The sequence below is a fragment of the Carya illinoinensis genome, chromosome 11 (genome assembly GCF_018687715.1).
Source record: "Carya illinoinensis cultivar Pawnee chromosome 11, C.illinoinensisPawnee_v1, whole genome shotgun sequence".
NCBI classification, from domain to species: domain Eukaryota; kingdom Viridiplantae; phylum Streptophyta; class Magnoliopsida; order Fagales; family Juglandaceae; genus Carya; species Carya illinoinensis.
This window is the reverse complement of record NC_056762.1, coordinates 36,881,333-36,905,071: the sequence shown is the minus strand read 5'-3', so window position 1 is coordinate 36,905,071 and position 23,739 is coordinate 36,881,333. Positions and strand designations below refer to the sequence as shown.

General features: G+C 35.7%; 3 protein-coding genes across 3 annotated transcripts; 2 read left to right on the top strand and 1 right to left on the bottom strand.

Moving 5' to 3' along the window:
• The first annotated feature begins 10,481 nt into the window (after window positions 1-10,481).
• On the top strand, window positions 10,482-13,914 carry LOC122280860 (probable phospholipid hydroperoxide glutathione peroxidase). The gene is made up of 6 exons (XM_043091926.1): window positions 10,482-10,751; window positions 11,388-11,464; window positions 12,001-12,062; window positions 12,305-12,423; window positions 13,357-13,524; window positions 13,623-13,914. The coding sequence occupies exons 1-6, from the start codon at window positions 10,497-10,499 to the stop codon at window positions 13,653-13,655; spliced, it is 714 nt and encodes a 237-aa protein (XP_042947860.1). The 5' UTR covers window positions 10,482-10,496; the 3' UTR covers window positions 13,656-13,914.
• Window positions 13,915-15,042: 1,128 nt separating this feature from the next.
• Window positions 15,043-18,008, top strand: LOC122280859 (probable glutathione peroxidase 8). The gene is made up of 6 exons (XM_043091925.1): window positions 15,043-15,224; window positions 16,038-16,114; window positions 16,333-16,394; window positions 16,816-16,934; window positions 17,469-17,636; window positions 17,776-18,008. The coding sequence occupies exons 1-6, from the start codon at window positions 15,171-15,173 to the stop codon at window positions 17,809-17,811; spliced, it is 516 nt and encodes a 171-aa protein (XP_042947859.1). The 5' UTR covers window positions 15,043-15,170; the 3' UTR covers window positions 17,812-18,008.
• A 279-nt stretch (window positions 18,009-18,287) lies between these two features.
• LOC122280858 (AT-hook motif nuclear-localized protein 5-like) lies at window positions 18,288-23,286 on the bottom strand. Its single transcript, XM_043091924.1, has 5 exons — window positions 22,250-23,286; window positions 21,582-21,649; window positions 20,604-20,735; window positions 19,061-19,219; window positions 18,288-18,700 (listed from the first exon to the last, which is right to left on the bottom strand). Exons 1-5 carry the CDS (start codon window positions 22,695-22,697, stop codon window positions 18,473-18,475), a joined length of 1,035 nt encoding a protein of 344 aa, XP_042947858.1. The 5' UTR covers window positions 22,698-23,286; the 3' UTR covers window positions 18,288-18,472.
• Between the last annotated feature and the right edge of the window lie 453 nt (window positions 23,287-23,739).

The window sequence follows — 23,739 nt, the reverse complement described above, 5'->3', positions numbered from 1 at the left end:
TATTATTATAATCATTCAAGTTTTTCATATATGTCACATGCTATTTGTAATTTTTGTAATAGAAATGGTCATAATTATCATACTTGTCCTATTAGAAGAAATCATACAATGACTATTAGGGCCATATGGGTACCTAAAAATCTTGTTTCTTCTAATACTAATAAATAAAGGACCCAAAGAACTTGGGTACCAAGAAAAATCATTTTAATTGTTTTTATAGGTATGCATGAAGTCATCCACAAGCAAAAATAAGTGGTTTTTAGATAGTGGATGTTCAAGACACATGACGGGAGACAAGACTAAGTTCTTTGATCTTAGATCTAAAGAAGAAGGACACGTGACATTTGGAGACAACTCGAAAGGGAAGATCGTGGGAATAGGTAAAATTGGTAATGAATCTTCTCTCATAATTGAAGATGTTCTACTTGTTGAAGGTTTAAAACATAATCTTTTGAGCATAAGTCAATTATGTGATAAAGGATTTACAGTTACTTTTAAAATGGATAAATGCATTATTTTGAATGATCATGATTGTAATATTTGTTTTATTGCTTTTAGAAACAATAATGTTTATACAATTGATTTTGAAGAAATTACCTCACAAGATGCTATTTGCTTGTCAGCTCAAAATGAAACTAGTTGGTTATGGCATAGAAGATTAGGTCATGCCAACATGGAACTTATTTCCAAACTTTCAAAAAATGATCTTGTGAGAGGTTTACCAAAAACATATTTTCTTAAAGACAAAATTTGTGATGCATGTCAATTTGGTAAACAAATAAAAACTTCTTTTAAAACTAAGAAACATATTTCCACTACTAGACCATTGCAACTGATACACATGGATCTTTTTGGACCAAATAGAGTTGCAAGTCTAGGAGGAAAATATTATGCATTTGTTATTGTTGATGATTTCTCTAGATATACTTGGGTCATCTTTCTTGCTCATAAAGATGAGGCACATAATGCCTTTACCAAGTTATGCAAGAGAATTCAAAATGAAAAGGGCTATACTATTTCAAGTATCCGAAGTGATAGGGGAAAAGAATTTGTTAATAAAAATATTGAAACATTTTGTGATGAAAACGGTTTTATTCATAATTTTTCTGCTCCTCGAACTCCTCAACAAAATGGGGTAGTAGAGAGGAAAAATAGATCTCTTCAAGAGATGGCAAGAACAATGCTCAATGAGAACAACTTGCCTAGTTATTTTTGGGCCGAAGCGGTAAGTACTGCATGTTATGTTATAAATAGAGTTATGTTAAGGTCTAAATTAGATAAAACCCCCTATGAGCTTTGGAATGAGAAAAAGCCCAACATTGGTTACTTTCATGTATTTGGATGCAAATGTTTTATTTTGAATGACAGAGATAATTTAGGCAAGTTTGATGCAAAATCTGATGAAGGTATTTTTCTCGGGTATTCTACTAATAGTAAAGCTTATAGAGTATTCAACAAAAAGACTTTAACTGTACAAGAATCTATGCATGTAGTATTTGATGAATCTAATTCTCCACTCTCCAAGAAATCTATTGATGAAGAAATAGAAGGTATAAATAACACAGAAAGTCTCAATCTCAACAAAGAGAAAGCAATAGAGGAAGTTCAACATGGAGCCATCAGGAAAGATCATCAAAATTTAATACAAGATGCAACCAAACAGTGGAAATTTGTGAAAGATCATCCAGTGGAACAAATTTTGGGAGAACCTTCACAAGGTGTAAGTACTCGATCATCTCTTAGAAATATTTGTAATCATACTGCTTTTCTATCTCAAATTGAACCCAAAAATATTGATGACGCACTTCTTGATGAATCTTGGATTCTAGCTATGCAAGAAGAGTTGAATCAATTTGAAAGAAATGATGTTTGGACACTTGTTCCTAGACCCAAAAATTATACTATTATTGGAACAAAATGGGTTTTTAGAAACAAGAAAGATGAGTCTGGAGTCATTACTAGAAATAAGGCTCGACTTGTAGCCCAAGGTTTTAATCAAGAAGAAGGAATCGATTATGATGAGACATATGCACCTGTCGCAAGATTAGAAGCTATTCGAATGCTACTTGCATATGCTTGTTATAAAGATTTCAAACTTTTTCAAATGGATGTTAAAAGTGCTTTCTTAAATGGTTTTATAAATGAAGAGGTATATGTTGAGCAACCTCCAGGTTTTGAAAATCATATTTCCCCAAATCATGTTTTCAAACTCACAAAAGCACTATATGGACTTAAACAAGCTCCTAGAGCTTGGTACGAGAGACTCAGTGGTTTCTTGATTGAAAAAGGTTTTTCAAGAGGAAAAATCGACACAACTCTTTTCATTAAATATGAAAATGATGATATTCTTTTGATTCAGATTTATGTTGATGATATAATATTCGGTGCTACTAATGAAAATATGTGTCAAGTTTTTGCTAAGACTATGCAGGAAGAATTTGAGATGAGCATGATGGGTGAACTTACATTCTTTCTCGGATTGCAAATTAAGCAAGCAAAAAGTGGGACATTCATCAATCAATCAAAATATATTAAGGAATTACTGAAGAAGTTTGGGATGGAAAATGCTAAGGAAATTGGAACACCAATGAGCCCATCAACTAAACTTGATAAAGATGAATCCGGTAAGCCAGTTGACTCGAAGATATATCGAGGTATGATTGGTAGCTTATTATATTTAACAGCCAGTAGACCAGATATTATGTTTAGTGTGTGCTTATGTGCACGTTTTCAATCATCTCCAAAAGAATCACATTTAATTGTAGTTAAGCGCATTCTTAGATATCTTAGTGGTACAATTAACCTAGGGTTATGGTACCCTAAGCACACATCTTTCGATCTAATCAGCTACACAGATGCAGATTATGCTGGCTGTAAAATAGATCGAAAAAGCACTAGTGGAGCATGCCATTTCTTAGGTCATGCATTAGTTTCCTGGTTTAGTAAAAAACAAAATTCTGTTGCACTATCTACTGCTGAGGCAGAATATGTTGCTGCGGGTAGTTGTTGTGCTCAAGTTCTCTACATGAAGCAACAACTTGAAGATTTTAAACTCATGTATAATCACATTCCAATCAAATGTGATAATACAAGTGCTATAAATCTTTCAAAGAACCCAATACAACATTCTAGAACTAAGCATATTGAAATAAGGTATCATTTTCTTCGAGATCATGTGCAAAAAGGTGATATAATGTTAGAGTTCACAAACACACACGATCAGTTAGCAGATATTTTCACAAAACCTTTACCAGAAGATAGATTATGTATGATCAGAAGAGAAATAGGTATGATACATGCTATGAATATCTCTTAAAAGATAGACCAGAGTCAATAAAAATAGAGATAGATTTTTTTTAATACTTTTACATAAATTTGAGATTCTTAGCCTCATGTTTGAGACGCTCATTCTCTTCATACAATATCATGTCATTCTTATTCATGGGAACCGGCAAGCGGAATGAAGAATCTAATAAAGATTTCAACTGTTTATTCTTCTGCCGAATGATTCCTTCCCTTGTGTGAGACTCTTGAACAATTTGTTGAAGTACAACAATTTGTTCTTTGAGCTTTTCAACTTCGTGATTTTTGGCTTGTAGCCGCTGAGAAAAAGCCACAATAGAGGAAGAGTAGCGAGTCCCAAGACTCACCAAGTCATAAATAGCATCAGAATCTGACTTATTAGTCAGATTATTATTTTCTTGCTGCAACATGGCACCAATGGTAGCTGCAGAAAGAACAGGAGGTTGAGATGCAGAATGCCTCATGGATGGATCTAGAGAAATGTTAGAAGAATGAGCCATTGAGAAAAGAATAGAAGGCTTAAAACGAGAATGCTGAAGGAATGCAAATGAGTTATAGAGATGAGATGAAAACTTGATGCGGATTAGATGAACTTCAGGACTGATTTTATAGAGATAGCATAAAGAATAAGACAAACTATTTTCTCTTCAAATCTTATTTAGTCAAAAGAAATACAAGATATGCTGGACACACATTGTCAAAAGTTTTCTTACTAAGCCAGCGAGATTAACAGTAGATTGTCCCTATTTTTCTAGTAAACGATGAACCTCTGCTGTTATCTGCCGATGTTGACCTTGTATCTGAACCCTTTCTCGTTCCAGCTCTTCTATTCATGGTTGCAGATCATGAGCATACCAATCTGCAAATTTTTTCAACTCTTGGTTTTCTTGCTTTAGCCTTTTATTCTCACTATCCTTATTAGCAAGCTTCTGTCGTAACTCAGATATTTGCATGTTAAGATGATCAATCTCACTCACCCTCGCCATTAACCTTCGAGACATGATCGTAACAGAGGCGGCATATTGATTACTGAGCATTCTTGATTCTGCAATAATCTCAGAATCAGCCTTACTAGAAAAACGGTTCACTGCTCCTATCATGGTATTGACGGCCTCAGGAGAGAAGATTGATGATTGATGCGTCAAGGGTTCCTGATTCAAGTCTGGAACATTAGTGGAAGAGAATTGCTCAGCCATTCTATCGTTGTGGAAAAACAGAACTCAGGTCAAGAAGTGATTATTTTTTTGGCATCCGATAGATGAAAATGATCATTTTTTTTAGAAACTCGGAGCCTTCAATCCCGTTTGTCAACAACATCAGGCGATTGTTTAAATCTTCAGCCGTATTAAATTCATAGAGTTAGGCCTCGAGGCTTTGCAGCACTTGTCGGGTCACGGACGGCTCCATTTTTCAACTATCTACAGTGACTATTAAACGCATCGTTTTCTTCAGTCCATTTTCTTGTTGCGGATCCTTTTTAATGATGCCAAAAGGGGGAGAAGTGTTAGACTAGAACATTAACATTGTTTAAATTACTAAACTTGTTATATATGCTTGGAATTATATTTATACTTTTGCTTGAAAAACTAACGCATATTTTCAGGGGGAGCTTAAGTATTAATATAGGTTTCAAGTTCTATCAAATATTTGTCATCATCAAAAAGGGGGAGATTGTTGAACTCAAGATTTCAAGTTTCATGTGATTATAAATCTACACATGGATTTTGATGATAACAAATGAATTCAAAGAATAAAGAAGTCTCAAGCTCAAGTTGTCTACATAATGGAGTCAAGCACATCAAGGAAACAAGCATGAGCAAGAAGGGAACAAGTTCACATTAAAATTATAGAGTAATGTTGTAAATCTCTTCAAAATTCGAAATTAGGATTAATGCTCAAAATTAATATTTTATCATAAAGCATTAAAATACATTTTCCACATGTGCATGAATATTTTTGAAAATTAAATTTGAAAATTTTGAAAGATGATTGATTGTCATCTTTTGCATGTGCATGCCTTGATTAAAGGGTTGAACTTTGAAAATATTAAAGATGATTGATTGTCATCTTTCACATGTGCATGTTTTATTTGAATATTTTCAAAAGTGATTGATGCTTTTTTAGACTTATACAAAAAGTAAAAGATTAGGTTTGAATTTTTTGAAAATGAAAGTGTGCTCATTTTGTCATATGCCAAAAGTAAAATATTAGGTTTGATTTTTTTGAAAAAGTGAATGATGTTGTCTTTGACAATTGAGAAAGAAGAACCTTTTATTTGAATTCTTTGAAAAAGTGAATGATGTTGTCTTTGACAATTGAAAAAGAAGAACCTTTTATTTGAATTTTTTGAAAAAGTGAATGATGTTGTCTTTGACATGTGAATCTTTTTAAATTTGAATATGAAGTCTCATATGCCTATAAATAGATCATTTGAGAGCTTCACATTCACAACACCAAGAGCATACAACATTCATTCAAAGCTTTCATTCTCTCTTCTCTAAACATTGAGCCTTAATCCTTGTTCATTTTGAGAGATATAGCTTGCGCTGTATTGTTCTTATTTCACTCGTTGAGGAGTGTTTTCTGATAACCTACCCACTATCAGCTTTTGTATCAGAAAAAGGGTGTGTATAACCCTTGTGTGTGTAGAAAGTATTCTACACAGGGAATAGTTGAATCACCACGTGTAAGGTGATTGCAAGTGTAGAGGGTGTTCTACACGGATCCTTTGTAGCGGTGTTGTTCAAAGGTGTAATAGGTTTCTATCTCCACCTGAAGGAGGTTGAATAGTGAATTTGGGAATCCTCAAGGGGTAGCTTGAGGCGAGGACGTAGGCAGTGGGGCCGAACCTCGTTAACATACTGAGTTTGCTTCTCTCTTACCCTTACTCCTTATATTTATTGTTATTTCATATTTTGTTTATATTTTATATTATATATTTGATTTATAATTGTTATTTTTTTTAATACAACTCAATTCACCCCCCCTCTTGTGTTAGTCATCTGGGCAACAATCAGCATCATAACAATGTCCAGAATAGTTAGAAACATTACGGTTCCTATTGCTACTGATGGAGGAGAAGAAGAAGACTTAGCCGCCACTATTATGGCAAGCTTCTAGTTTCCACTCTCACAATGCTTGGAAACACCACAGGTATACCATTTTTGTCCCGGGCTTGTCAAGTTGATCACATCATTTTTGGTGATCAGGGGCTTAGCATTAGCTAGTGCCACACATTGTTACAAGCCAGAGCCATCCACTTTAATGACAATGTGGCCTCCCTTTGAGTAGATGAAAACTGCACCCAACAAGTTGATTTCTATCGAGAGAAATAAGATTATAGTGGAAAACATATACAATTGTTTTCTTTTTAACTATAGGGTAGAATGTCACTTTGTGTTCTAAGATCCAAATCGACTAGAATTGATAACTTAAATGATTGATAGTATATTGTATATCAAAGATAATTCTAAAATGAATAAATACTTAGTTCATAAAGAAATTTATAAAAAAGTCTTTACAAACTGGTGTAACTTGCATGACACAAATCTTAATCTATATCATCCTAACATAATAACAAGACACAAACAACGAGAGTTTATAGAGCTAATTTACCGAGTTTATCACCAACAACGAACTCCTTTCCCTTTGCTCAAGCTTGATAATCAAAGTTAATAGTCTAACCCTTATCATCACCAACTTTAATCTCTTTGGCCTAAATTGAAGGGGCAAGAATGGCTAGAATGGCAAAGAAGAAGAATTGGGTAGAGGCCATTATGATCAGAGAAGCTTTAATTTGTTTGAACAGATTGATTCTCTTCTGTTTGTAGGCCTTGAGGTGGTACTAGTAGTGCTTGTCTCTAAGACTTCCCTTTTGTGCCTATTTATTAGTTTCAAAGTCCTACATACTGGCCGTCCAACTTTGGACGGCAAGGCCGAATACAAACAGTAAGATCCTAAGACTCAAGAAAAATATAAGTGAAAAAACTTCATATTGCCAAAGACTCGACACAAAATGAAAATTTCGTTGCCAAAGACTCTACGGCAGGCCATTTTTTATGTTTAAAATATGTTTTGGGTTTAAATAATTTGGTGTTATTTGGACAAATGCTATTCAACATTTTGAGTCCACTTTATGCCTTCTTCCCTAAATATTTCAATTTTATTCAACGTTTAAAGTTTGTATATATCAGTGTTTATATATATATATATATATTGCACCAATATTCTATTTATAACTTGGTGTGGATAATACACCTAATAAAACACTTACATGACATTATTTGATTTGTAAGAAAAGATTTTAAAATCTGAATTTTACAGATTAAATTTTGTTTTGTAATGATGTGTTCTACGCACCATCATAATGGATGACCCTCCATTTCCTTGCATGAAATAATTCTCCCAAAATATTTTATTTATTTATTTATTTTTATATAGCAAAACATCTTCATTCAATCAAAAACCCTAGAAATCTTTATCAGACTAAATGTCTTGTGAAATATTAACTGGGAAGTACTCCCACCAAACACAAAGATCATCTACATGCCAAGCATATTTAGCAAGCCTATGAGCAACTTCATTCCCTATATGCCTAATATGTTGTATTAATTTACAGCTTTTGAGAGTCTTTAGCTGCTCCCTTATCTCGGTAATGAGGTTTCCCAATAGGAACATGGATTCTTCTTCAGCTTTAAGTTGCTCAACCATAAGCAGAAGTAGAGAATCACTTTAAGGGATAAGCTCTTGAATACCTTGGTGGACATGCAGTTGCAAGCCTCTAAACACAGCCAATAATTCTATTTTAGTAGGATAATTAACTTCATTCTTGTTTTTGCTTGTTGCCATGATAACATCCCCTCGGTGTTCTCTTAAAATTACTCCCACCCCTGCTTCATGTCGGTAATAAAAAATAGCTCCATCAACATTGAGTTTTAAAATACCATGTGGAGAATGGACCCAACAGCATGATTGTTTATTAATTCATCTTTTAATTAGCATCAGAGCATACTATCATGATCAAAGTTGTTGTCACTTGAATTAATCCCTAAATATTATTTAATAGAGTAATAATTTTTACAAACCCTAAATAAACAATCCCTGCACAGTCTATTTGTAAAAAAAGTAGATCACACCATAAATAGTATAAAAACTCTATTATTTTTTTTTAGTGAAACTCACTTTTTTACAAAATGTTTGCGCGAACCTTATCTATTAATTTGGGAATTGTACCTACCATTATTACTCTATTTAATAATTCTTAATTAATTCTTTAAAAATAATAAGTAATTAAAATACTAATAATTCCTTTCTAACATACTATTCTGCCAACTAAACACACTTAAATGGCACAGTGGCTCATGCCATCGAAAAAAGAAAGAGTTTTGCTATATATAAGTACAGTCACGTACTAATTTGTGTACTAATACTGATTCATTCATACTTAAAATTTAAATTAATACTTTTTTTAATAAAATTTACTTTTTGACCAATCACATCATATTGGTGCATAAATTAGTATACAATTGTGCTTGTAACTATATTTTTCCAAAAAGAAAAGCTTCAAACCAATCGGCAAATAGAATTTTAACACATATGAGACTAATGTGTGTGCCCAGATTAGTGAATTTTCCCTTTCAACCTTGGCCCCGGCCATCTCCTCTTCCCTTTTCCCACATCCCATCTCCACAACCTAGGACTCTAGGTTCAATCAAGTAAAAATACAAAATTCAACTGATTCAGTAACACATGAAATTGCGAAAAACAAAAAAATGACAATAAAATTTGGCCCTATAGCCCCACATACAAAAATGGCTGAGAATAAAATCATACTATATGAATTAAGAATGATGTAAATTTTTAAATGAGAAATACTAAACCCACTGGGAATGAGTCCCAATAATGTGTTCTGAATTTTTTTTTATTTTATGATTAAGGAAATATTTTTTAATGATATTATAAATTTAAAAAAAGTATATTTAAAAATATAAAAAATAAATTAAAAAATTACTATTTCCAGAACGGTACAAGTCCTGCTTTTTTAAAATAACTATTTTCCCATTCATTCTTTAAAAATAAAATAAAATAAAAATTATTTTTTTTCTACACCTTATTCCGATCAGTCAACATCCCCCATTCATTGTTTAAAAATATAACGAATTTTATTACGTCAATTAACACCTAAAGTCGTGTTAAAAGAAAAACGAAACACCTAAGGTCATATCGGGTGGCTCATGCCATCCATAATTTTTTGACTATATATGTTCACCTAAAGTCATGCCACATTTCACACCATTAACGTTTTCAAATCACACCATTATTTGTCGTTACAAAACATCTAAAAAGCCGAAATCCGAATTGGGAGAGGCCACTGTAATGCTTATTAACCTATCAAATGCTCAGAAAAATCAAGCAAACAAGATTGTTGTTATTGGAGACACTCTAGTGATTCTACAAGCATTCAATAATCCTGATAGCACATTTGATTAGACGATCCAACCAATAGTCAGTGACATAAAAAATATGCTTCAATCCTTTAAAAGTTAGCAAATCAAGAAAATACATCGAAATCTAAATTAATGCTTGCATTCTATCACGTAATGGACCGATTCCAAATAAGTGTATGAAAGCATTCCTCTCAACTTAATTCTTCCTTATCTTCTTGATTTTCACATTGAAAAAAACCCCTCCTAATGTATCTAGCTTGTATGTATAATTATTATATTGACTGTATTTAGAATGTTTTATTTAATAAAGGTAGCTTGTTAAAAAAAAACTAAAAAAAAAAAAAGGTTTCTCCAAATCACAGCGCCTATTATTGATAGAAAAAGAATAATAGTAAAAAGTAAGTAAAAAATAATAATAAAATAATAAATAATAATAAAAAGTAAATAAAAAATAAGAAATAGTAATAAAAATAAAAAAATAATAATAATTAAGTAATAAATAGTAATGAAAATAGTCGAGAAGTATTAAAGATAGCACACACAGTCTAAAAAGTCCAGTTTCCAATTGAAGCAATGATCGTAGCCGTCCATCTAGCTCGCACCAACACAATCCCAACAGGCGAATACTTGTCACAACTTCCACACGTTTACACGTTCACATCCCTCCACGTGTATCCGGTTGAACCACAAATCTTTCTTTATAACCCGCCACGTTGACCGTAGCCACGCACCAAGTTTTATAGCTCGATGCTCCGGTCCACGACTCACGTTCTCCTCCGTAGAATTCATTCCTTGGGACCCGTATCGTCCTTTCTCTTGTCAAGGCAGATCTTATCCCATAAAAGGCAAGCCTTTTTGTTCTCCTCGCAGGTTTCGTTAGTTTCTTTGTTATCTCCGCCAATCAAGACCGGTTTATTGGGGCCAGTGTTGTGTGATTTGCAATCGGTTCGTGCAATGGCTAGCCAATCCTCGAAAAGCACAGTCCATGATTTCACCGTCAAGGTTAGTTTCTCTGTTTTTTTTTTTTTTGAGGGGGGTGGGGTTTGGAAGTTATTTCCTTTGTCAACTTCGGAGATATGCTTTGCCTTCTTCTATGGGTTTTGTTTTTATTTGGTTGGTATATTTCGTTTTGGCAAGAAAAGGTTTCGATTCTATACGTTCATTCAACAGTAAGCTGCTTGAGTGGTGGGAAAATGAATGATATTGATAATGAAATTTAGTTAGTGCTTTACTGCCGAAGTAACCGTTTGTTTGGATGCTGAGAAAAACGATATGAAAATAATAATCAAAGGTACAACCAAAAAGCTGTGATTTTAGGTAGGGTTTCCTTTGGGTTCGCATGTGTTTGCTTGGTAATTGTGATAGTTTCTTTAGATGTTGCAACTAAATGTCATAGGCGTCGGACTAGTCACTAGAATGTATACCTTTTCTTCATAAGTGCAAGACTGAGTACTGATGGCTGTATCTTTATTCTTTAAGTTAGGAGACTTAGCATCCTAACTCCTAAGGAATAGTCAAGTTTGTCTCGGCGTGGTTATCTTTCTTGAGATCAGTTTGTGTCTAAGGGGAATATAATGTATATTCATAATTTGCCATGCCCCAACTCCGTTTCGTCACAGTCTGCTTCCGTGCTTGCAGGATGCTAAGGGAAACGATGTTGATCTCGGCCAGTATAAGGGGAAGACCCTCTTGATCGTCAATGTCGCATCCCAATGGTATGCTTTAGCTTTTCGTATTTCTTTTTCTTTTTATACCTGTTAGTGCCTCTGTCTGATCAAGTGTGGAAAGTTGGCTTGATTCTGTTTGGAGACTAAACATTGGATGAATAACATCCGGGTTTGAATAAAATCAGGCAGTATGTGAATTATGCTCCTCAACATCCTCATAGCACAACACGATTTTCAAAGGAATCGATATATATATATATATATCTATATGTATATGCACATGTATTTTCACTTCGAAATATTCAAATTCCAACAGGATGCAGCAATACTTTTCTTAAACCAGAACCAATACTTTTCTTAAACCAGAATTAGTTACAAAAGAGGACCTAAATCTTTAGTTCTCAAGCGAGGAGCTGTGATGAACCACCTTTGAAAGATAGTGGCTCTAGCCCCAAAATACCCCCCCCCCCCCCCCCCCCCCCCCCCCCACAAAACAAAACCTCTCTCTCTCTCTCTCTCTCTCTCTCCTTGTTATTTAGCTGCAATACTTGATGATCTAGTTTTAACGTTCACTTTTGATGCAGTGGCTTGACTAATTCTAACTATACTGAGCTGAGTCAGTTGTACGGGAAATACAAAGATCAAGGTTTGCTTTTATTTTGTCCTCTTTATTCTCATTTGTTTTGATTAATCCAATTGTTTTTTATGAAATTTTCCTTCAGCGTAATATTACACCCATCCTAATATACAAGAATAGAAAAAGGGAAAAAAAAAAAAACTTCTTGAACTCTTGCTCTGGAATCATGTTTTGCGTATCTAGATGTGATTTTTCCTCTTCTCACTTTTTATTTTGGTTGCTTGCGCAAAATTGCTTCTGCCCTGGTTCAGGATTTGAGATTTTGGCATTCCCATGCAATCAGTTTGGAGCTCAGGAGCCAGGGAACAATGAACAGATCTTAGAGTTTGCTTGCACTCGTTTCAAGGCTGAGTACCCTATATTTGATAAGGTAGGACCTAAATAAAAAATTCCATGTTTACCTATTTATACCCTTGAGACTCAAACTTAAAGTAGCTCTAGACACTTTGCTTATCTTTGATTCTGGTCCTCTGGATAACTATATATAAAGGAGCTAAATATAGCTGCATTAATTTGACATACAGCCTTTTAGTTTAAAACGATTAAATGTAAAGGAACAGGATGCAGACAGAATAATTTCTGAAACTTCAACAGATAAGTAGGTTCTTTCGGGGTGACCATTAAATTTTGCCAATGAGCTTGGGAAAGAGTTCGGGCCATTAATTTAGGATTTTTATTTCACTTGCTAAGAATTTATTGCATGTGTTCCTTCTAATCTTTGGATATTCTTTTTGTTATACAAAAATTCTTTAGATCTCTATTGTCATTCTGAATCTGTTGTATGGCAGTTGTTGGATAATGTCATCCATTGGCTCCTTATGCCCTTTCTATATCCTGCAACATGCTAAACCTGAGTCATATAAGCGAATATGTAGCCAGATTGCTTAATCAGGATGAGATTTTATATTAGTCAGCCTTTTAGGAAGTTTGGTAGGCAAACTGTTGAGGACAGTTCTAGATCTGGTCGAGGACAAACTATTATGGGTTAGCGAGCTTTCATGTTAATGACTGGCTCCTTAAGATAATTAAAATCCTAAAAGCTGGTATTGGTTACTGAAAGGTCGGTTGGGGCGGACAAAATCAATGCAAATCTTACATTATGTCCTGTGCATTTGTGGGTAGACATGAGAGATTGAAAATTTGAAGGTAGCAGTTGTATTAGGAATCATTGTATGATTGTGTGAGACAGATTCGATTGTGTGAGACAGATTCAATTTATTCATTTGCTTCTTGGGTTTATGCCTTTTTTCCCTAATCTTTGTTGGAGTAATGCCTGATGAAACTTTATTTCATGCACTGTAAGGTGGATGTGAATGGTAAAGAAGCTGCTCCGTTGTACAAGTTCTTGAAGTCTAGCAAAGGTGGCCTATTTGGAGACAATATCAAGTGGAATTTTTCAAAATTCCTGGTCGATAAAGATGGGAATGTTGTTGACCGTTATGCCCCCACAACTTCCCCTCTCAGCATTGAGGTAAAGCCAATCCGTGGCAGTACATTCATTTTCATTCTACTAAATGGCTCATCTGGTTTAGATTTTTGAAATTTTGGTTCCTCTTGCCTTTTTTGCAGAAAGATATAAAGAAGCTGTTGGGGACTGCTTGAGTGCTACGAACTGCTTCCTCAACTCTTAGTAGATAAACGCTTTTACTGCTATGAATAAACAGCATAATGTGAATCTTTCCTTATGTGACCATGTCTCTCTCCTTACTACTGGATATTTGCTAAAGTTGTTTTTGTTTATGTATAAATAAAAAGCCGTATCTGCCATAGAAAAAATGAGGCCATGGCTTGTTCTGTAAATGAGATTTTACTGAAGTAGACACAGTCCTAGTGATATAAATCAGAGCATGTTGAAGCCTAATAGGCAGTTGCATTCTTCTATAACACGTCAATTCAACTGATTGAGCGATGTCTAAGATTGGAGTGATGTAAAGTATGTACGCTTTTGTAACCTGTTTTTCTGGGTTAAGGAAACTACATCAAAAAGAACGAAAGAAAGAAAACAAGCCATGGTTTTTGGCCAGGCCACCTCGACGGACATTACATTGTGATTCAACCTTCTTATGGTGGATATCGATCACCCTACCACCAAGTGGTTGGTCGGGAAGGGGGCTCTGACCTTTGGGTGACGGTCGGAGTCATCGCTTGAGGGGTGGAGGCCCCTTTTGGAGAAAATCCACCACAGAGTGGCGGTGTTATCGGTGGTGGATGCACTGTTATACTAGTACAAGTTTGAAGTATGGAAAATGCTATAGGTTTCGATACTGGACCTCGAGATTTTTTTTTTTTTTAATTTAATAATTAAAGAAGTGTATTTTTTTTTAAAATAATAAACAAAAAAACTTTTAAAAATAAATTTGGTAGGATTCCTCGGTATCTTCGGTAGCTGATGCAACCCTGGAAGTATTGGATAAGCTTGTCTCTTCGTGTCTTTAATATTGGATAAGCTTGTCTCTTCGTATCTTCGGTAGATTTGTTCTTTTAATTTATAAATTACGATTTGTTTTTTTATTCAAGGCGTGCAACTTGCAAGTTTGAGTACGCATGCGCCAGTGCGTTCGGTATTTTTATTTTATTTTATTTTAAAAATAAGATTCTAGAGGGTAAAAAAAAACATTGTAAAAAACAAAAATTATATGATTAGAATAATGATAAATGGGTTTATAATTTGAGTAGTGTCTTTATAATTTTAATTATAAGATTTCTTTTATTAATAAATTTTTTAAAATTTAAATTTTATAACTTTCAACATAATTGAAACATATAGAAATAAATTTTTTTATGATTTTTTCTTAAATACTATCGTTTTTTCTATAATTTTTCTGTAATTTTTTTTATAGAAGATCTAGTTTATTAAATTTTTTTTAAAATTCATAATTTTAACGTATGAATAATTGAAACGTCAGTCCATGTTATCATGTAAATAAAAATTATATTTTAGCAAAGAAAAGGAGAGAAAAATATTCGCAAGTGTAAGATCATCGCTTGAAAAGTCAAAAAGCACAATACTGCGTCTCATTCTAATTTCTACCACCTCAAGGCTCACACTGCTACTGCGAGTCTGCGACTGTGCTTCTATTGTCATCTGTGCTCTTCTACTGCCGCCCAGATTATAGGATGGCAAGCCAACCCACAAAGGAGCCCCAATCGATCTACGAATTCACTATCAAGGTCGTCTCTTGCATCAAAGCGTTGGCCTTTTATGATAAGTTGACTTACAAAGATTTTGCTTTTATAATTTTACCTGGGTTTCTCTAGAATAAAAGCTCATTCTTTACATGGGTATTCTGTTTTCCAGACTTGGGACTTCATATGGATCATGCAGTTTATAATAGTCGATTATTCAAGTCGAAAGTACTGAAAGAAGTGTTACAGGTCTCGGAGACATTATACAAGTGTTATGTATTGTCTCAGGGGCATTTTCGGATCTTGTCTGTTAGAATTATTTCTCATGTACAGGCAAAAATTCACTTGTTTTGGTGCTTTGGAACACCAAAGAGTAAATTAGAGAAGTCGGATTTCGTCTGAAATTTAAGATGAATTGGAACTCGAGGTTCATTGAGTGCGCTTCAATACCTTAAGACTTCATGTTCGATAATAAGATCCTTAGAGCTAGTTATGTGCTTTGGATTACATAGAATGTGTTGGAAACGGATGCAACTGAGTGGATGAAAATATGACTCTTAAAGAAGACGAGAGAGAGAGAAGGTTAAGATGGTTTCCTTCTGCTCAAATAGAGCATGGTTATTAAATTATTTCCATTATTGTGCGTTCGGGTAAAGCCTCTAAGCGCAACGTATTATGGTTAAATGATATAGGACATATGTACCTAGTGTATCACGCTAAATGCCTCATTCCTGTTGTAGATTTTGTTTTCCCCTCTAATAATTGGAGCAAAACAAGAAGTTGTTGAAGAAATCAATTCTATTTGTTATTTCATGATGTTAGAGCTATTTGTATGTTAATGTTTCTTCTCACTTTCAGGATGCTAAGGGAAGTGATGTTGATCTTCGCACTTACAAAGGAAAGGTCCTACTGATCGTCAATGTTGCTTCCAAATGGTATTCTGCATTTGCTTCATTTAAACCTAAACATGTTATATGAAAGTGGTACAGTTAAATTTAGCTGATTTTTTTTAATCAAAAGATAAGGCTGATTTTATTATTTAGGGGCTCGTCTTCTTACTCATAATTTTTTTCCTTCGTATGCAAAGCATCCTCAATCTCATTACTTCGGAGTGAGAAATTTTTATACATTGTTTACTTGTGGATTCTTGCAGTGGCATGACCAACTCAAATTACATAGAGTTGAATCAACTGTATGAAAAGTTCAAAGATCAAGGTTTGCACTTTGATTCTTCGTGTAATTGCAATGTCCTTTCATGGCAGTCATTTCAACAACCCTTAATTTTCAAAACGGTAAAGGGGAAAAACACACTGTTGGGCTGAATTTTACAAATAGTTTTCATACATGTCGTTCCCATTTCCTTATCTCTTCCTTGTCATTGTGAGCAGATTCAAGTTCACAATATGTATATCAAGCTTGTTCTGCTAATTTTTCTTGTTCATTTTGAATGTCTCCATATGTCACTTAAGCCAGCCTGTTGAATATCAGGAAGTCAAAGATACCTTCAGTGATCACGAGTTCAATCTTTCCCATCATACAAGCATTAAGACTAGTTTGAGAGCTCATCATGACCTTTTTTTTTTTTTTCAAAATATTGTTTATTGTTTTCTGTACAATGTCTTGGGGCTTGATGCAGGCTTGGAGGTACTGGCATTTCCATGCAATCAATTTGGTGAGGAGGAACCAGGGAGTAATGATCAGATTACGGAGTTTGTCTGCACTCGCTTCAAATCGGAGTTTCCTATCTTTGACAAGGTAGATCTGAGAAAGTATAATTTTGTTGCATTTATAATCACAGCTACCTCTGAATCTCATTTATCAGGCTACTACAGTGTAGTAAATATTTTTCTTTTCTTGTACAATTCGGAAGTTCGTTTGAACGGTTGTGGTTGATGGGACAGGTAGAAAATGCCTATTTGCATGCTGTTCCTAATGCACTGGCAGACTATTTGCCTACCCCTTGTCCATCAATTTCCTTGTCTTCCCTCCTATTCCAATCAAATAAATGGTGGGCCACTACACGTTTAGTATGCTTATGAAAGAAGTTCATTTACATCCAGATGGGAAATGCATAAAGATACGGACATAGTGACTGCGCAATTCCTACACTTGTTTTAAGCCCCAAGTTTCATGAATTTTATATGCCTTGGCTTGAATCTAAATTGTGCTATCAGTAACAACTATGTAATTCTTTGAACTGTAAAACAGTCGGAAACAAATTACATGATTTTCTACTCTTGCCTGCATCTATTCCTGTAAGGTCATAAGGAGCTCTGGTACTTGTTTTAGATTGAAGTGAATGGTGCGAATGCTGCTCCAGTGTACAAGTTCTTGAAGTCTGGCAAATGGGGAATATTCGGGGATGATATCCAGTGGAACTTTGCCAAGTTTCTGGTTGACAAGGATGGGCAAGTTGCCGATCGTTATTATCCCACAACTGCTCCTCTTAGCCTTGAGGTAAAACACAGGTTTTCAATTTCGTTTCATTCTCGAGGTTCAGTTGGCTTATTCCGTCTAGAGGCTCTTCCCTAGCAAGAGATCATTGTTTACTTTATCAAAGTTATTGTCATTCTTCTGACGTTGAACATCAATGCAGCGTGACATCCAGAAGCTGTTGGGAGTGACTGAATAATGCTATAGCTTGGGCAAGGGCATAGGCATGGGAGGAAGGGGCATCCTAATTTTGAAGCGTTTGAATACGAGCAGTGAGCTTGCCTTTTGTGTTTTACTGACTCCTAAAAGTTGCACTGGATAATTTTGTGTATGAATGTGAATGTGATGCATTTCTTCCTCCATATGCGATGGTTAACGAAGGTTTAAGTTGTTGCACTTTTTAGCTTTCTTCACGCCTTGTCACTGGCCATTGTCGATCTGAGAGATGGGGTGTTTTAGCAGGTCCTCCTAGAATGGAACACTTGTATAGGGTATAAACCATGTGCACCATCAAAATGTTTTTCTTCATTTTTTTTTCCCTTGAAAGAATCCATTTTTCTACCATCTGCCAAGTCAAACATGCATCAGGTTATTTGTACAAATTGCATTTAATTATATGAGCGTGGACATCCCTAGGAGTCCCCCACGCAACAATCTAACACCCAATCCTCCAAATATCATCAACTTATCAGTAAGATTGTTTCCTGAGAAATCTTGAAATTATGGCTTTGTTACAGAACATGTTAGAACAAACCTGTCATCCTACCGTCCGGCAAACAAGTTACAATTCCCTCACAGATTCAGTTCATGTACAACAACACATATATACAAATTTGCCATGTGTCTGTTGCAACGAATGTTCATCCACGCGTCAAGTCAATACCGGTATGCTGGTTTCGCATTTCCAGAGGCCGTGATACAGGCCAAATGCTTGTCATAGAGGGACTGTAATTTTGTGTAGGCGAAGCACTAGTTTGTGTAGCTAACTTGTCGCTGCGCTGAGCTTCAGAAACCTTATTAGCTTTGGCACCAGCCACTAGTTTGGTCTTGGTCTTAGCACTCCCATATACAAAACTGCACACTACCACCTGCAACATATTTAGCATGTATTAGGCTCCTAAGACAAATGAAGCCCCGCCCACCCACCAGCCACTTGTAAATGTTCCACCAACCCACATGCATACAGATTCACAGACAAAACACCAGACTTACCACGGTTAAACCACACAATCCGGTTCCCACCAAACAAGCATATTAAATGCCCTCTCTCTATCTCTTCTCTCTCTCCCTCTCTCTCTCTCTCTCTCACAAAGACCTGCCTATGCATGGAATACTCATATTTTGGGCCACACAAAAATTTCATTCCCAAACAAGCCCACAAGCGTGCACGTCAAATGACATCAATAGCAGGACAAGAAAGATAAAGTCTGGGAAATCCAGAAAAATACCTGAACTGGGCTTGCAGCAATAAGCATTGCAATGCCGCCCCCAATAACGTGACCATCAGGACTTGAAAGGGAAACGCTCATACCACCTGTCCGATTGCGAGGGCCACCATCTTCAGCAACCAAGTAAGAACCCGACAAGCACAGTATCTGGAAACGGCCCTATGAAAGCGAAAAATAAAACAATTTTCGTTCAAAAAATTATATATAGAAAAAGAGCGGCAAAAGACACAAGCCTGATAATAAAATTGGTAAAAAAAACAAAAGCTGCAAAACCTATGAAAAGTGACTGCATACATAACCCAAGTCCATGAAAATGGTTGGCACAATATTACGTAACCATAAACCTACTTTGAAAATGGCCCTCCACCGTGCTCAAATTTAATAGTTGAAGACATCATTGGTTGGTGCAGGCCTCACATAGTCCTACGTTGAGCTTGAGGTGAATGCTAATCCAACCTTAGCATGCTAGCTTCCTCTCCTTTTCATAAATGGCACCAGTCAGTTCACCAGTATGTCTAATTCCATGTTCTTGTTTTGAAGTTGACATGCTCTGAGTTTCAACAGCCAATGTCAATCCCTTCAATCTCAAAGCCGCACCAATTAAGGCCTTTTTTTATCTCTTTATTCACTAAATTAATCCAAGTCCAACACAAGCAGCACAATTCACCATGACCACTGCCATTGTAGACATGTCACCACCTCTGTTTCTGAGTTTCACTATGCTCATCAAAAGCAGCAATCATAAGAGATCTTATACATCATCATGAACTAGGATCTCCTTGCAACCATCTCTGTGACTTGTGGAACAAGCCATGATGTCCAAACACCCAATTTCTCCATACAATAACCAAATACTGCTAGAGGGAGACATTATTGAACTCGAACCTACCAGCATATTCCCAGTACCATCCATACCACTTTAGCATGAGCTCCATACTTCAGAACCCACCATTCTGCTTCTATCACCAACCTGCCCCTAGCTTGAGGCCTTCTCTATTTCATTTAACCACGAAGTAGTTCATCCATTGAAAGCTAAACCACTAGTTCTTACATGTGCACAACCCAAAGTCATAATCCCCAATTCTTAGCCTATAATCACTAGTTCTGACTGGACCCCAAAGCTGTTGCAGTAAGTAGATAATGAATACACTGCTGCTCTCATTTCTCTTTTGTTGCTAATAATCAAGCATAACTGTCCTATTCTACAGCATTTATATACTAAATGTATTCACTTTGAAAAGCACCATTCTATATATCAACAAAAACAAATTAAAAGAGCAGGAAACAGTGTGCACTTGGAAATAGTAAACAAATCAAGTTATACTGAATATTTGAGGTCTTATTTGGCGCTGCATGAAATGGCCTTGAGCAAGGAAAGAACATTCCAAATCTTTATACCTCAATCTCAACTAAAATTCTCAAGAATCCAAGATATCAACAAAGTCTGACGGAGAAGGGAAGACATCATGATGGAATACTTAATTCTGTGAATGTGAGTGCATATGGAGAGAGGGAGAGAGAGAATATAGTTGAATCCTTCAACCTCATATGTGACAGTGACACCAGTAGATGCAGGTTGCCGTAGTGTTACTGAAGAAACTGTACCACTGCCTGACAAGATGCACACAGCCCTTGGCCTCTGTTGTGAAAATGACAATATGTTTGCGACAATGTCCTGAAAAAAAGAAATACTTATAATCGAAAAAAATACTTACCGATCAAAAAGAATACTTAAACTGTCCTGCAAAGAAAAAGATAAGACAATTACCCTAATAGCTAAAGATAAGATTTAACATGCCTCTGAGCAATAACTGTGAGGTGCTACCAAACAATAGAATCACCATACAGGCCTTTACTTAAGAGTCTAAGATACATGTTTAATAAAGGAACATTAAACAGGACTGGCGCACTTTTTTTTATCAGTAAGGACTAGAAACACATGTAAATGTGCGTTTGCAGCAGATCGATATGTACGTGTTCGTATATATCTTCCTTGTCTATTTTTTAAGGCATCCTATTGATAAATCTACATTTCTGTCAATATACTTGTGTAACTACCTCACCTATTCCGAACAAACCTATGCAGCTTTTATGTCGAATAAAGGATCATACTTTATTCACCATAATATCACCTCCATTTCCAATTATCATCTATGTACAAGAAGACCTTTGGAATCTATTACCATCTATACAAAAGCAATATGAACATGAACTTCAATGCTCTACCAAGTTGTAGAAGGCAACCATTTCAGGGCTTATAAACCAATTTCTGTTTTCATCCCTGGAATCATTCAGGCCTGTGGAGCCAATTTACCGGGATAAGTATTAGTCATATTGGGCTGAGGCAAGTGCGTACAAGAAATTCTGTTGAAATGGAATATATCTCAGCAACCAAGACAATAGAACAGACACTTGTGGACATAGAGGACTCAGCGTCTTAAGGTCCTCGGAAATGAAATTGGAGAACTCATTGTGTGTTCATATTTTAGATGGCTAAGAAATTGTAAGGGACATAACCTACCTCCCCAACACCAATGGTGATAACATGTGGAGAAAAAGCCTGTCCAGCTGAACTGTTCATCCATTCACCTAGCAAACAAGCAAAACATATTGAAAAATAATCCAGACCTTAATGTACATGCCAAAAGCCTGTAAACAAATTTTCTATTACAAGCCACTTTCAGTCATATAATGACTCCCAAGAAAGGGAAGCCACTACCAGGACCTCTTCTTTCAGCAATAGTTACCTCAATCTCATAACTTCTAGGCATGTTTAGGAAATTTTCTTTTTAATTAGGTGTTATTTGTTAATGTGGAAATCAAGGACGTTGCTCGCGATTTTCAATTCATACTGATAATTTCAGAAATAAACAAAACCAGCATGTGCTAATAAAAAAATTCAAAGATGCCTGTAATAACAAAGATACCATGGGATTTCTTGAAAACCTTGTTAAGTGCCACAATTATTTCGCGTTGACCGAAACATTTGAAGTACTTCAAGGCAAAACTACACCATCACCCCTTAAAACCCAATTTTTTTTCCACTTCTTTTTTGAAGGGGACACCGAAAAATCAAATAGGTCCATGCCTTATATAACTGGGAGGCAATGCTTATTTGTAGAAGGAGTGTATAAATAAACATATCATAATAAAATGAATATCACTCCAATTTAACACGGAAAAAATTACCAAGAGTAGCTAGTTGCTGCTTCCTCCCGCTCCCAGGTGGCCGCCCCCTAGCCCGCTTCGGGGTCAGCATGTTCGAACCTGGTGTAGCATTAGGAGTACCAGACATAGAAGACAGCCGCAAAGAGACTGAACCATCAGGACCGTATTTCCTGGGCCTCCCTCTTTTCTTCTTTACAGGCTCACCGGATGGAACTCCAGGAGGGACTCCTATGCTAATGCCACCATGAGTGAAATTCGCATGCGGCGGCTCCACTGAAAATGTTGGTCTATTCAAGCTGCCCCGGACATTGGACTGAGCCTGAATACCCGGGTTGGACACGGTTCTCAAGCCAGGTGGTGTTTGTAACAACCCGGACTGTGTCCCGGACACAGAACCACCGACTCCACCTCTATGTATGAAATATGAAGCTGAGCCACCAGACAAGCCCATTGCTTCTCTCCCGTCCATGCATTTACTGATTGATTTGTTACCCAGACAATTTATTTTTGGTGCCTAAAGATTGCAACTTTTAACCCCTTGAACCACAAACCTTTAACTAAACCAGAGATTCCTAAATTACAACAAAAAATTGGGCATAAATAGAGATCTCAAAGCAGAGGGTTTTACAAGGGTTTTTCTTTGAATGGGGAAAATCCAACAACAAAATTTTCGATCTTTACCCACAACAAACAGAGAGAAATGATGTTGAAAGCTGAAGGAGTTGCACCCCAGAAACCTAAAACAGGACTTATTCATAAGAAATGTAGAAAAATAACCAGCTCACAGAGCTACAGACACTTGTGTCCAAGAAGCTGGCAGGTCCTGGATCATGACTAAACACAACGGCAATAATGACAACCCTGTTTTGAAATGAAACCTAGGGTTTTGACAGGAAAATGCAGGAGGTGGAAAAAAATAGAGAAAAGGACAAGGAGGGGGAGGTTGGGGGAGGAAAAAAATGATTTGAAATAGCTTTTGAATTAAAGGGGTTTGTCATGGGTGTGTGTGTGTGTGTGAACTGTGTTAATGTGAACAAGTAAAGAGCAAAGAGCTTTTGCTTTCTTTTTTGTATTCAAAGTCTTTGGGGAGAAGGGTAGGGTCCAGTATCTCTGACCATAAGAATGGAAAGAGTCCGAAAGACTTTGGCATTGGAGGGACATTGTGCTGCCCTACCGAAAGTACTAGATGTCCTTATCAGATTGCTATTACTTAGGAGTTAGGACAGTGAGCCTCTTTCCTCCTCTTCTCCCCTCCCTCTCTCTCTCTCTCTCTCTCTCTCTCTCTCTGTCTCTCTGTGGCACTCGATTGATGGTACTTTGTTTGTTTCTCTTTTTTAATTATGTTAAGAATTTTAGTGAAAATCAAATAGCATGTAATCGTCCGATTTTATAAAAATAAATTTATAAATTAATATTTTATAATATAATATATTATATTTATTTTATAATAAAAATAATTTTACAATAAACATAATATATCAAATCATATCATTTAATAAATTTATATTTCT